Source organism: Hippichthys cyanospilos, chromosome 12, assembly GCF_059441005.1.
Source record: "Hippichthys cyanospilos isolate Australia breed blue-spotted pipefish chromosome 12, RoL_Hcya_1.0, whole genome shotgun sequence".
NCBI classification, from domain to species: domain Eukaryota; kingdom Metazoa; phylum Chordata; class Actinopteri; order Syngnathiformes; family Syngnathidae; genus Hippichthys; species Hippichthys cyanospilos.
The window spans coordinates 4,945,063-4,959,881 of NC_142380.1; the positions used below are offsets into that span (position 1 = coordinate 4,945,063).

At 43.5% G+C, this 14,819-nt stretch overlaps 2 protein-coding genes across 3 annotated transcripts; both read left to right on the forward strand.

Annotated features, from left to right (window-relative positions):
- Window positions 1–19: 19 nt before the first annotated feature.
- Window positions 20–3,064, forward strand: LOC148414491 (uncharacterized). Its single transcript, XM_088428779.1, has 4 exons — window positions 20–662; window positions 769–817; window positions 1,154–1,357; window positions 2,278–3,064. Exons 1-4 carry the CDS (start codon window positions 291–293, stop codon window positions 2,790–2,792), a joined length of 1,140 nt encoding a protein of 379 aa, XP_088284905.1. The 5' UTR covers window positions 20–290; the 3' UTR covers window positions 2,793–3,064.
- A 180-nt stretch (window positions 3,065–3,244) lies between these two features.
- Window positions 3,245–14,819, forward strand: dnaaf11 (dynein axonemal assembly factor 11). 2 transcript variants are annotated; one of them, XM_088428772.1, is made up of 12 exons: window positions 3,245–3,825; window positions 3,969–4,136; window positions 4,220–4,297; window positions 4,835–5,007; window positions 6,032–6,195; window positions 6,328–6,480; window positions 7,477–7,554; window positions 7,638–7,703; window positions 7,832–7,901; window positions 8,678–8,773; window positions 8,913–9,004; window positions 14,494–14,819. In XM_088428772.1, the coding sequence occupies exons 1-12, from the start codon at window positions 3,816–3,818 to the stop codon at window positions 14,501–14,503; spliced, it is 1,158 nt and encodes a 385-aa protein (XP_088284898.1). In that variant the 5' UTR covers window positions 3,245–3,815; the 3' UTR covers window positions 14,504–14,819. The 2 variants fall into 2 exon arrangements, with proteins under 2 accessions (XP_088284898.1, XP_088284897.1); XM_088428771.1 differs by lacking the exon at window positions 14,494–14,819 and adding an exon at window positions 13,050–13,683.

The following is a 14,819-nucleotide window of genomic DNA, read 5'->3' on the forward strand; positions in this document are numbered from 1 at the left end:
TATGCCTGTAAGTAATTTGGTATTGACCGTTTGCATGCCTAATTAATGTTAATCTACAGTTTGTGATAAAGTGGTATCGGTTAATGCGGAACCTTTTAGTAATGGTCTCAATGGCATTATGCAGAATAATTTTGCGTACTACAGTCGCTAGATGGCGGTAATGCACGTAAACGCCGCCTTGCCAGCCGCCAACGACACTGCGCAAGAAGAAGAACAAGCGTGTGTTTTCGGCGGTGGTTGAGGTTGTAGTTCTGGCCGCGGTTGCGCTCGAATCTCGATCTTAATTGAAAATGTCGCAGGTTCTCACGTCTCAAGTCCTCCACGACCAGCTGAGCGCCGTCATGGCGGCGCTGAGCAAGGCCGCCGTGCTGGATATCTGCAAGCTAGTCGAGCGAGCGTTGGCCGGCCTCAGAGACGAAGTCACTCGCAGCCAGCAGGAGAACCGCGAGCTCCGCAACAGACTCAGCCTCATCGAGTCCGTCGTGGTCGGCGGGACCCGAACCGGGTCTGGCACTGATCTCGACTCTGGATCCGCGTCCGGCCCGCGGAAGGACACCTGCGGGAAACCCGAAGGACACCGTGACCACCGAGCAAGCCAAACCAAAAGAATGGCTCCTGTTTCCGGGGAGAAGGGGAGCACATGCGGGAATGCTACCATTATGGTTACTGCGATATCAATGCTTATTTCATTAAGCCCTTCCATAGGGTTTCATATTGTATGCTACATTTTGGCAAGTGCACTTTCATGGATGTTTGTTTGTTTTTCAGCTTCCCGAAGGTGTGCAAATCAAAGCTGAAGACTCAGATTGTGAGGAAGGTGAGCGGTGACGCCATTGAAAGAGGCGGGTATAGAGCGAATTGCTTATGACGGCTTTTTGGCGCAGAGCTTGTGTTTAAAAAAAAAAAAAAAAAAACTTTATTCAACAACAACAATGTACACAAGCAGTACATTCCATGGAAGTATAATCTACTAGAAAAATAATAACAAAGCATAAATGAACAACTGGTAAAAATAAGGTGATGAAGGTAACAATAATTAAAATATAGAAATAAATACAATAATGTAAGTAAACTGTACAAAAGAAATGAGCTCAAGTCCTTTTCCTTTCTTTGTACGAGTCACAGTCTTTGCACAATCTTCTGGTCCGAATAGATTCGGGGGCAGAAGTTGTGAAGTCAGCAGTCCTCGTGAAGGAAGTCGTCACCACATCTCCGCCCGCGCGGCAAATTAAGAAAAAGAAGCAAGGCTACGACTCGGATGGAAAGTCCAGTCCCTCGGAGGTGCACAGCATGGCCGCCGTGTCCTCGTCGGACACCGCTCAGCTGGCTGTGGATGATGTGGCGGCAGGAGAGTCGGGTGCGTTCAGAAATGTCATTAACTTTGTGTTGCGCCTTTAACGGCATGCTTAGGTAAAAACAGTCATGGCTTGCCTGCTTTGATTTTTTTTTTTTTTTGGTCATGTGATGCTGCAAGCAACTGTGACGTCATTTTCAGTTGATGGCAAATGGGAGCCTACTGATAGGATCAAAGCATTTTGCTTTTGCTTATCGTTTCTACTCAAAGAAAATATTAATCACAATGCTGTGTTTAGACAAGTGGAATAAACCGAACATATTATCGGTAATACCGTTTGAGACTTTGTTTACAATAGAAAAATCATCAATTTGTCAGGTCCAAGTTTCTGTAGCCACAGCATGTAAAATGTGTAAATAATTTGCAATATTTGAACCTATTTTCACGTACATTCTAACAAGTTTCCCAGTCAGAAATTTTCCATCTTGGTAGCGTTACACTTCAGTGGAAAATATCTTAATTTTGGTATAGAACTGCAACTATCGATCAATCAACAATTGATTATCAAATTCCCCCTTTTTCAAAGGAATTATTTTTCAAAAAACTCCAGCGACAAGTGAAATCCAAGAAGGGGCTGATTTATTTTTTTTCACCCTCTTCCCTTTCCCCCATTTATGATCAAGATTCAAACCTTGATGGAAAAAAAAATAACCGTGAAATGGCGAACACTATAATCAGTAACCATTTTTGAAAATTGATTCATCCTTTTGTGGATTAGTTCAATTAAAAATGCTCAATCCTTCAACGTAATGTCATATTTGCATAGTTTTGAATCAAAAGATGTTTTTAGTATGAAAAAGGCAGTGAAAAATTCTGGTCTTTTTTTGAGAGGCATTGCGGATAAAATCATTTATTGTAACTTTACTCGTATGATTAAAAAGTTGTTAGTTGTAGTGTAAAATCGTGTCTGTGATCTGTTGTAGAAGCTGAAGGCAACCTATTAGAGTGTGACGTTCACCTCCCCGTCGTTGACCAGCTGCCGGCTAACCCCGGAGTGGCGCCGCTGGAGCCACGCCCGTCCGAAAACGTCTCTTGCGATAAACCGGCGTCCGATCACGCAGCCTTCAACGGCAGCAAGCCGAGCGAAGCCTTCGGCCTCCAAGTGATCAGCGTGTCGGGCGCCGCGCCGTCCGACTTCACCGCCCCGCTCGAGCACGACGACGAGCCAACGGGTAAACCGCGTCGCTTCACGTGCCGCATGTGCGGTAAGACTTTCGCCAAGTCGCAGAACCTGGACGTGCACATGCGCATACACACGGGCGAGCGACCGTTCACCTGCCAGCAGTGCGGAAAGCGCTTCACGCAATCGGCGCACCTCAAGTCGCACCTGAACATCCACACGGGGGCGCGACCTTTCGTATGCCGGCTGTGCCCCCGCAATTTCCTCAGCAAGTACACCCTCAACATGCACCTCAAAAAGTCACACAGCGACACGTGATCAAAGGTCGAGTATGAGCGCGTCCTATAAATGGTAACTTGAGGATTAGATCTATTTTTATTTTTTTCATTATTTGAGCGTCTTATACACAGGTGTGTCTTCTATTCGAGGAATTACGGTGTTATGAAAAACCTGCCCCCTTTTATTGTTGATCGTAGTTTTGCATGCTGTTAGCGTCCCTTTAGCTCCCCCCAATTATGAAAATGTACTGTCACATTTCTTTTTTTATTCAATTGTATAGCAGGATACCAGAGATATATTCCCAGTCCCAAAATAAAAGTGGTTCCTTCAAAATAACAGCTTGATGTCATGTTAAGTTGGTGAGCATTTGTGTCTGTGTTTATCTTTTTAACCAAAAAAAAGAATGCATTAGCTCAGCATGCCTAAAATTCGCTATTTAATTTTCACTCCTGCTTTAAGCAACAAAACGAAGCAATTCCTTCTAGTTCAGCTCAGTATGTTTGGCTTTTTTGTGTCGTAAATAAAAGTTTTAGATATGTAACTATTAATGCACAAGCAGAATAATATTTTTTAAAAACGTTAAACGATTTTAAAACACACATCTTCAGTGACCGGAAGTAAATACAGTACGTGGTTTTGCGTTGTTCAGAACAGAAGTGACACTTTGATTTAACTTGAATTTTCTCTTTATAAACATTAAATTCAATACAACAAAACGCGAGGTTTAGTACATACTAAAGTGTTAGCTTTATGGCTAGCAACATGTGAGTCACAATCTGATCATTCGTATGGGAATATGTGACGTTTAAGTCATTTCCGTACATGCTTTTATCACTGAAAAAACAGCAATATAATTGAAACATTAAAAGTAAGAATGCAATGCATATCTATTTGGCTCGTGAGTCTTGATGCAAACAGAAGTCGTAGCCATCAAGATTTTGGAGCTGCGTGCTAAGCGACAGCACGGAGGATGTTTAGTGTCGGCGTTCCTCGTGTTTCCCAGTGTTTTTGAACGCAACAGCGGTTTTGGTTTCTACGGCAACGCCTAACAACAGACGAATTATGGTTCACAGTAAGTCCACTTTAGTTTACATTAATCAGTTAAATGACCTCTGAGTAAGGCTATACGTTATATTAAACATATGTTAAGAAGTGAAAAGGGTAAAAAATATATATTTCTTTAGTTATCTAATTGTTCATCATTCGCGCATGTAGTTACAGAAGATCTAATACGGCGTCGCGCCGAGCACAATGAGTGTGAGATATGCTCCCTGGAGGAGGTCTCCCTGCACCAGCAGGACATCGAGAGGATCGAGCATATCGAGCGCTGGTGCAGGGATCTGAAGATCCTTTACCTGCAAAACAACCTCATACCAAAAATCGGTGAGGCCCACTATTCACTTTTGCATGTCTGCGTGGTGCAAACCCTACAATGAGTTTCTTTTTTCTTTTATTTTTCTTGGCAGAGAACGTGGGCCGCCTCAAGAAACTGGAGTATTTGAACCTGGCATTAAACAACATACAAGTCATTGAAAACTTGCAAGGTACATCTGGGTGTGTGTTAACTTAAGAGATTCAGAAGTTGACGTGCTAACTCGCTGAGTAAACTGAAAACATCACTAAAGCAAATATCAACAAAACCATCAACACTTCAATCCAAATTTATTCTATTTAGTTTACTGCGACCCAATGAATATATTTGTTAAGTGTGTTTTTCAAATTCTTGCCTCCTTTGTGGATATCAAAATTATAAACTACTGATTGCATTGCTTCAGTTTAGGTAAAGCTCAGCACAAGGTTTGAGTAGAAGATCAAGAATAGGGGTAAATCTTGGCTTTTCAAGGGGACAAATGCTCACACAAGTTTAGGCACAGAGCACATACAGTACAGTATATGTAAGGGAAAATGGAATATTGTGCCGATTTTACTAGAAAATTAGTTGCAATGTGAGGAAATAATTCGATGTGGCGTGAATCAGTGGTAACGGTCAATCGGAAATACAAGGTAACATGACTAAACTCAAAGTTACTGTTCCAACTCATCACTTTTTTTAAACAAATGTTGTGTGTGTGCGTGCACAGGGTGCGAGAATCTTCAAAAACTGGATCTGACGGTAAACTTTGTGGGACGTCTGAGCAGCGTTGAGAGCCTGAAAGAAAACATCCACTTGCGTCAACTCTTCCTGGTGGGGAACCCCTGCACGCTCTTTGAAGGCTACCGCAAGTATGTTGTCGCCACCCTACCACAGCTCAAGGTATGACGCCGCACGCAAACGCAGCGGGCAAGGGGTTCGTGCTGTGAATTCAATTGTTAATGAGGTGTCAAGGCGGGTTTAGTTTTCAAGTGACATTTTCAAGATGGAGCAGGGTTTGAAGGGATTAAGTTATGGTGAGGTATTTTTTTTTTAAACTTGTGGCATTATGTTACAAATGATGGAAATCCCTTTGATTTGTTAATGACATCATAAAAGTATCAATGGGAAAAAAAATACTAGGGAGCTGAAATTTCCACCGAATGAATAAAACATGCAAAATTTCAAAATGAAATAATTCTGACATTTTTATGTGATTGTAGCAGACATGCGAGATTTTTGTGTACAAAAATAATCATTGTCCAAAATTTGGACCATATAAAACCATTATAATTAAAAATTTTTAGATGCATTTTAATAGGATTTATTCCATTGATTTTCCTGCGATTTTTGCAACATTTTGTTGAGCGGCGATTAAACTATGTCAGCAAACAGAAAATCCTTTGATGACTTGTTTCACCTCAAGACAGTAGGTGGCGGTAGAGAGCAGTTAATGGCTATGTCTTCAAGTGTCATCATCACATCACAGGCTACAAAGACATACCATAACATTTTTTAATTTTTTGTGGGTGTTAATAAATTTAACCTACATGTGTATGGATAGAAATGATGCCACTGAACAATTATAAATTGGTTGAATTTTGAGGGGTATCTTGGAAATCATTCATGTGACATTTTCATCATTTTTACCTTGACGAGGAAAGCAGTTTTGTTGGTAAAAACGAATTGTTATTCATACTGCGCATCCTACGAAAAGCAGTGCGGTAAAAAATAAGAGGAATAATAATAAATTATTAGTAGAAAATGTTCATTTTTATTTATGTTGCAGGCTGCTTAAAAATAGAGGGCGGACCACAAATGGCCCCTGGCCTTAATTTGGGATATCAAATGAATTTGTAGGCTTTCAGACAAATTTTACAGTTTGAAAGTAGGGTTCCAAGTCTTTTTCACCTTTGTCTGTGTTCAGTGTCTGGATGGCACCGAGGTAACGCGGTCCGAGCGCATCGCCGCCAATCAGGGCCTGGAGGAGCTGAGGAAGCGTATCCTGGAGCAGGAGGACCAATATCTGAGCAAGAACGCGCACGAGCGGGAAGAGGCCAACAGGAAGCAGGTCGCGGAACTAGGAAGTGGGTACGAATCAGGTCTCCATGAACACATTTTGTAACAACATGGACCTAAATAGTCCTGAAAATATCCAGCCAAATTTTTTTTGTAAATTCGGCAAAGTAATGACTTCCTGCCCCACGGTTTCTTCCCGCTTAGTCCTCCTGACTCAGAAGAGAAGCCGGAGCAGACGACAGAGTCGGACGAAGAACGACAAGAGAGGGAATTCTGGCACACGCCGTGTGCTTTCACTCCGGAATCCCGCCTAGAGGCTCACCGCCACTTGGAGGCCAAGCGGAAGGCCAAAGAGAAGTGAGTCACCCATCTGCGGAGCTAGACAAGCACGCATGTAATTAGCATGTTTACTTCACTTTTTGAGGTCCGGAGTTCGAATCTTGGGCCTTCAGTAAAGGCTAAATCAGGGCTGTCACACTCCTTTGAACCAGTGTTCCAGAAAATGGAAAAATGTTACGATGAGCTGCGTTCTTCACTTTTCACCACTTGATGTCACTACCGCATTACTCAAAGTGCAATTTTCTCTTAAACTGAGCAGCAAGTGAATCACTCTTCAGATTTGATCCAGTGCGAGTCATTGCAGTTGAATGTCGTCACGTTGAAAGTAGAGTTACGTGGATCGGTAATTTTGTTTGGGCTACTTTTTGGTTCGATTCAATTTCAGTCGAGAATATGTGGTCCTATGTGGTCTCCTGACATTGATATATTGATATATATATATATATATATATATATATATATATATATATATATATATATATATATATATATATATATATATATATATATATATATATATATATATATATATATATACACACACACACACACACACACACACGCACGCCCACAGACAGACACACAATTGTTCCATCAGTAAGGAAGTGCTTTAGCTCAGCACGTTTTTGGCTCCCGATGGCCACTCGACAGCGACCTGTCACCGTGACCGGTCACTGCGACGAGTTACGGTGATGAGGCGCTCGACGCGGCCCCAACCGCGGGGTGACCCTTCACCTACGGTTCAGGGTTCACTCCTCGGACGAAACATCAGCTGCAATGTCATTGTCAAGGGCTGAACATTAGTGTGTGTGTGCATGTGTGCGCACATGTGTGTGACTGGCTGACAGATGACTGTACTGTACCAATCTTATGCAGTCCGAGGGGTGAAGGACCATCCCCTCCTCCAGGCAGGAGCTTCATGAGAATAAATCATAGAGAATGCTACTGCAGGAAACACACACACACACACACACACGTGCGGAGCTCAGTTGACGGTGTTGTGTGTCCCTGCAGAGGCAACGAGAAGAAAGTGAAGCCCCCGAGGACTCTGATAACTGCTGATGGACGAGTCCTGAATGTCAATGAGCCCAAGTATGACCACACACACACACACACACACACACACACTGTATCGTGTAACGTCTGATGACTGATGAACTCCTCTGACTCTGCAGGCTGGACTTCTCTCTGACAGAAGACGACAACAACAACAGGATTGTTTTAGATCTGGCTGTGTATAGGTAAATGCATACAAACACACAAAAAAATACACACACTCAAACACAACAGCTCAAAGGTGACTAATATTTTTTTTTAACAAGCTTGGAAAAGTGAACGTGTGTCACTGTGACTCCCGCACTTTACCCAGGCACATGGACACCTCTTTGATGGACGTGGACGTGCAGCCAAAATACGTCAAAGTCGTCGTCAAAGGGAAAGTATGTGTTGACTGTTGACCACCTCATGGGCATCTTCATGACATACGAGTGAAGGACCATCTCCTTGTAATAGGGGATCAAGTTACTGCAATTGCATCACCGTTGCCATGGCTACCATTACCACAGCAGCATTGTTGTCTCGAGTCACTGTTTTGTTTGTTCTGTCTCAGCAAGACAGCAAAGTTAGGAGCATCCTATGCAAACCTGAGACATTATTGGAAAGACCGGGATGTCCTTGACTGAGTACACCAGGATTTAGTTAGGTTGCTCTAATGAGTCCGAAGATATAGAACAAAAACAAATGTCCACTACAAAAAAAACATCATGGCGACGGTTCCTGTTGCACTGTACTGTTGCGCACATAGGAGATTGACAGTGAAAAGTGTGATGCTGCAGATTAGGTGCCGGTGAAAATGCCGAGTCAACAGAGTTCATTTTTGCAGAGTCAGCAAACGGAACCTCATTGGGGGAGGGGTCCAGGGGAGGTCCATCCCACCTACCCTCCGCGTGACACAGCGATGTTTTGGGTCACCTCGGTCCCTCCCGGCGGCCTTCCGTCCTGACCAAAGCGCTCGTAAATTGTGTTCGGCGTTTTCTCACGCCAACTGGCAAATTGAAGCCCATGTTCGGCCATGGTTATTTTATGGCCAGGTGATTGAGGCCATTTCAGCAGATTCCTTGAACTTCTCGCACGTCCGCAACTTGTGGAATGCGTCTTATAAAAACTGTCACGATGAACCTGCTTGTTACTAATTGTTAAATGATCAAATGTGCAGATATTTCAACTAGTTCTGCCGGCTGAGGTCAAGCCTGACAGCTCCACAGCGCAGAGGTCGCAGACCACAGGACACCTGCTGCTCCACATGCCCAAAGTACGTACCTGCTCAGGTGCAAAATCAAGAGCCAATAGGGTGTCTTGACTTGACTCCCAATTGACTTACCAATCCACTAAATCTACCGATTCGTTGTTATTCCCAACTAACGTTATTGTTTCCTATCGCAATTTTGAAGGCTCAAGGTGAAATCAAGTTGACAAAACCCGCCTCACATCCGCCCAAAGACAAGCTCTGCCATCGACGCAGCTCGGCCGACAGTGAGAAAAGGTAAAGATAAACACAAACGGGTTATCATGAACCAAAACTAATAATTTAATTTCAATTTAAACAAAATGTCCATCAGGAAATGACCTCTATGGTACTACTATTGGCACGGACTCGCTCAATGTTTCTCAAATTGGGTTAAAAGGCCCTTTATAGCTGTATTTAAAGACAAAATAATTTCAATGTTTTTTGCCACTGTGCCAGGAACTACATTTTCAAATTAAAAGCAAATTGACTGGAACATCAAACAACTTATTGCTAAACTGTGTCATAGTGATGTTTGTCTTTATTGTGTTTTTAAGTTTTGCACGGACGTGAATTGTCACTAATGATGCAATGTTGCTGCAAAAAAGCCAGAAAAAAAACAACAATGCAAAAAATCACACAATCTATCTCCCGGAGATTTCTGAATAAAATTCAAGAGTTACCACTGCGAATGCAATTTTAAAGTGTAATAGATCAGGCACAGATGGTGAACAATATTTAGGGTTTTTTTTTTGTCATCCACCAAAACCTTGCGCTAGCTAGGCTATAAAAATATTTAACAGGCTGTACATCACTGAAAAGCTTGAGAACCTCCTTAAATGGTAAATGCTAGTGCGCTATTGCTAATTGTGATTACTAACACATTTTGTTGGTAGCTTTAACGATATTTAACACCGGATCTGAAACACTCGGCTTCGGCGCCTCCTCATCATCAGCATTTCGCAAGCGGGTCGGCTTTTTGTCCTTCAGCCCGCCGCCGGCCTGTTGACCGGCATCTTTAATGAAACTTGGTATCAAAAAAGCTGACGGCTGATTTATTCCTCGTGGACGCCATTCGGCCGACCTCTGTGCGCGATTGGGTTTCATCTGCTCACTGATGACATCATGATCGCATCATGACCAGCATCTCCTGGTACAGGTAGAAGAGAGATGAAAACCTGACCTTTGCACTTTGGTATGTCAAGTGTAGGGCTGTGCAATAAATCGAAATAATCAATTTTTCATTAAAAAATAACAATTAGAAACTTAGCTAAATGGCGAAATTAAGCGTGTTTAGCCATTTTTCGCTGTAAAAAGTTCATTTTTGGGTTTTGATGATTATTTATCATCTACTGTTAAATATCATTTAAAACGTGTTACCACTTCCTGTCGACTAAAAACGACTTTTTTTTTCGGGTGGCAGAAACAAATGAATGGCGTTGTGGTTCATTTTAATGCTGCGCCGCTGTATTAACCCCCCAGGTCAGGTGTGTAAGGTCAAAGTTGACGGTGGGAGGTGAGGAAGTTTATTAAGCATCTGCCCTGGGAGTGATTTTTGATGAGTAAATATTTAAGCCTGTTTCAATAATGCAGCGCTAGACAGTTTCACTGGAGATTGATGGCGTCCCCCGGGACTGATTACGCTCTGGATATTTACGCCTCATGCGTGAACCCTGACCCCCCTGACATCGTCGCAACAAATAATCTGCCCGAATGTTGCAGCATCTGTAAGCGCTTATGTTGGCTTAACAACGCCATGTATCCTCACGTTTGTCTCACATGTATGCTAACATGCTACATCGCTATTTCCCCTTTTGTTTCTAGTATCAATGATATTGGAAATTATATTTGCCACTTTTCAGGGTACTCAAAAGGCACTTTACACAAAACAGGTTATCAACAAAGACCGACAATAACCGGTCCCTAGCCAGCTAGCTAGCTAGCTCCAGAAACGCGAGAAATTAGCTATTTGAGACAAGAGTAAATCATTCTGGGTTCTATATTGGTTCACGATATGGCGATAGATCATAGTTAAATCTAAAAAAAAATTTAAAAAAAGGTTTTGGGAGAGAGAAACTACTCTTACAGGTTGTGAGCATGTCAAGCTAGCATGTTTAGCCAAACCCTTCAAAATAACAGACAACCAAACGTCGTACACTCACTATAGAATAGAATAGAATAAAATAGAATGCCTTTATTGTACAAGTACACAATGAAATCCTAGTTTACTACTACTACTAAACAAGGAAAAAAATGGGAGGTAGAAGCTACACTACTTTTGCCTGTGAGCATGTTGAGTTAGCATGGTTAGCCAAATGCCTCAAAGCAGGTACAAGGCAACCAAACATTTTGCACAAACAGAAAATGTCTTCCACGAACCGGATGATGGAGATTTGTCTCATTCATTCATTCAAGTCCTGAATCAAACAGTCTCAAAGAGCATCACAGGTGAAAAAGAAAACACAGAAAAGATCACACAGAACTATCCAAGTACACAACGTCATTCCCTTGAAGAAAATTCTCAGAAGAGAAAGGGAAAAACTCAAAAACCCTTCTGGGGACAATAAGAAACCTTAAAAAAGAACCACAGGTGGGAGGAGCCTCCTTCCAGGCTCAACAGGTGGCACTAGATCCCAAGTGCCAAAAATAACACATTGTGTCATATTAATCAATAATTGTCCAATGCGATGATGCCATCGCGCAAGATCCTACTCAAAGTCTCTCAAAGGAGGTGGTCCATCTCAAAACCCACATTGATCATCATTCATTCATTCATTCATTCATTCATTCATTCATTCATTCATTAACCAGTCAAGTCAACTGAGAATAGCTTCTCATTTACACAATTTAGGCGATTTAGTCTCTGCGTTTACATGTATATTCTTAATTCAGTGATAGTCAACGCACGTATCCTCCGCCTATTGTGAACCAAGAATCTAAAACGTCTCACAGTGATACGAGAGTACGAAAATGAGTCAGTGGTTCCGACATGTATGTTAGCTTCTTAGCGGGTCAAACAGCTTGATAAGGTAATGCCGGCGGGTCTTTGATTATCTGCGGGCGTCCAGAAGACGACGTCCAGCAGTGATTGCTTTAGTCTGCCTCTTATCTGCACGCTGGCAGATGGGCTTAAGATGGGACCTGTGACACGGACACGGTCCCCTGACGCTACGCAGAAGTCACTCAAGCTGTCACGCCGGCCGTGGCAAACTCAATTAGAGAGCCATCAGTGAGGGCCGACTCTGGGCCAGCACAGCGGAAAACTTTCTTTCAAGTCGCGTGAGGAAGCCACGTGCATGCCGTGTCTCCAAATGGATCAAAATCACACCGGTGCAGACCGCTTTCAACGTGACAGCCGGGCTGACCTACTGACCGAGAGATCCATCGACTGAACCGTCGTCCGGCTAACAACTAGTTGGTCGGTCAACCCTGTAAAAAGCTACGGACCCATCATCCGACCATCTAGCGCGCTGACCCTTCAACTCACCGACTACCCGACCAATCCCTCTGCTTCCTGTGGACCCCCTCACTGAGTTAACAACCCGTCAACTCAGTGAAACTCTGACATAGGTTATTGACCCACTTACCTACCAAACAAGTGACCCATAATCCTAGCATCTGATCCCAGCAACTCAGCTGACTCAGGGACCTTTTATCTTACTCGCCAAACTAGCGAAGTGAGAACCAACCTCACAAAGCCACCATCCAGCAAACGACTAGTTGTTCCATGTGGCGGAGCCACGGACCCACCATCTTGACGAACCATCCCATTGACCACCCGACCAACGCTGATCCACGGAATTTTTAGCTAATTCACCAAACTGGTGACCCCGGACCAAAAGACCCTTTGACTGAACCACCAAGCCCACATCCAGGTGACAAGCAGATAATCCATCAACCCTATGACTAAGCGACGAAGCCTTCATCCGAAGAACCAGCCCCTTTGACCCGCTGACCATCTGACCAACCCCCTTTCTGACCTGCAACCCCCAAAGGTCTAAACCACGGAAGTCAAACTCAAGTCCTCGAGTTGCGATGTCCTCAAATGATAAGGATCATTTTCGAGCTCTTGCGCAGCTTAATAATGAGCTCATCATTTGAAGCAGGTGTGTTGAGGAAAGAAAACCGTAAAACGTGTGGGACAGCGGCCCTCAAGGACTGGAGTTGGACACCTATGGTCTAAAGACATAGCAACCTACTGCCCAAGTTCAGCAACACATTTTTGTCCAACATTCATACGCCAGCCACCACATGTCCTGCTTCACAATGTCCACTCACACAATGTCCATTATTGACTCCGTAGGGAACGTTCGGTACCCGAGAGGCTGGAAGTGGACGCCAGCGGGAAGGTGGACATCGCCAACATTGTGACACGCAACCGCGCCAGCGAAGGGCCGCTGGAAGCTTCCCGCTGGAATCCGAGGATCGCCCCGCCCCATGACGACGAACCCTCGGAGGGATTTGCGGATGACGCTGATGTCCCGCCGCTCATTTAACGGAACAGAGACGAACTCAGTCGTGTCTTCAACGTGGATGTTGATTAACGTCATGTGGAATGAAGGATCAAGATGTTTTGAAGATCAAGAAGTGTATAAGATGTTGCGAAAACAATAAGGTAAACTTAGATTAGCTTAGATTTGGACTCGAAAACGGATTGTCTCCTGAGGACACCAGACAGCTCAAGGTCTTGTTTTTCTGACTGGGAAATCAAACTTAACTGGTATTCATTGAAGACATCACCTTCCTGCTTGTCACGAATTTGGAATAAATCAGGCAAATGACAACAAATCAAGTGCATCCTTGTCCTTGATGTCTGTCTTTCATTGGTTGTGTCTGTTGCCACGGAAACAACAAAATCCTCCACAATTGACTCACTGGGCACACTCAGGTCAGGAATGACCATCTCTTTTTTTTCCTCATCTTTGTCCACATGATTTTTTTTCTTACTTTATTTTTTCTGGTGTCTTCCACACGCTATTGAGTCTTTCATCTTCAGTAGTCACTGATACAATACCAAGTTCTGATACCATTTGTACTTTTTGATATATCAAAAAAAAAAACCTGAATCTTAAAAATTTCACAGTGGCAATTTCCTATCCTTCTTTTATCATAAAACAGCTTTAAGAGCGCACACGATACTAGTATCGAGAGTACCGATACCACTACTTAGTATCGATACATGTCCATCCCTTGCAATTTTGTCGACACCGTGCTCACCCTTCCTCTTCCATTTCATTTCCCTCACTTTTTTTCACCATCTTCTCTTTTTTTCCTAAAAACCTTAGGAAAACCTTTCATCTTCAGTAGTCACTGATACCAATACCAAGTTCTGATACCATTTGTACTTTTTGATATATATGGATTTCCCAAAGTAGATTTCACAGTGGCAATTTCTTATCTTTCTTTTTGCTATTTGTACTTTGTTATCGTAAAACAGCTTTAAGAGCGCACACGATACTAGTATCGAGAGTACCGATACCACTACTTCGATACATGTCCATCCCTCGCAATTTTCCTGACACCGTGCTCACTCTTCCTTTCCTCTTCCGTTTCATTTCCCTCTCTTTTTTTCACCATCTTCTCTTTTTTTCCTAAAAACGTTATTTACCTTATGCTTACCACTGTCTTCTACGCCAGTCTTTCCCTCACTTTATTATTCTTCCATTTTGTCCTGTCCCTGACTCCCCTCGGTCTCTGGCGCGTCCGCTGGCTGACCCGCCGTCACATGTTCCGCGGGTGATGGACAGCTCTGTCTAGGACCTCGTTGCCGTGGCGGCGCGCCTCCCAAGAGCGGCCTCCGCGCCGCGGATGGAAGGGATTGACGGCCAGATGGACAACTAGAGGCTTGGGCGCAGGCGGGGCGGCGCCATGGCGTCAAGGGGGCGGGATGTCGGAAAGCGAGCCGAGGGGTCAGGGCCGGCGAGGCCTGACCTACATTTACAAGTTAATATGTGTCCCGTTAATTTCGATTCCTATATTCCAAATACTTGATTGGTTTCCCGCTCATTTATGTGGATGTTTACTGAAACTAAAACTGCAGCACCCCCTGCTGTCTGTAATGAAAAACGAGCTC

Coding starts and splice junctions, on each gene's coding strand:
- LOC148414491 (XM_088428779.1), top strand. CDS start 291: ATGTCGCAGGTTCTCACGTCTCAAGTCCTCCACGACCAGCTGAGCGCC. Junction 663..768: donor GCGGGAATGCTACCATTATG/GTTACTGCGATA, acceptor TTTGTTTTTCAG/CTTCCCGAAGGTGTGCAAAT. Junction 818..1,153: donor AGACTCAGATTGTGAGGAAG/GTGAGCGGTGAC, acceptor TGGTCCGAATAG/ATTCGGGGGCAGAAGTTGTG.
- dnaaf11 (XM_088428771.1), top strand. Junction 5,008..6,031: donor CCACCCTACCACAGCTCAAG/GTATGACGCCGC, acceptor GTCTGTGTTCAG/TGTCTGGATGGCACCGAGGT. Junction 7,902..8,677: donor AAGTCGTCGTCAAAGGGAAA/GTATGTGTTGAC, acceptor TCAAATGTGCAG/ATATTTCAACTAGTTCTGCC.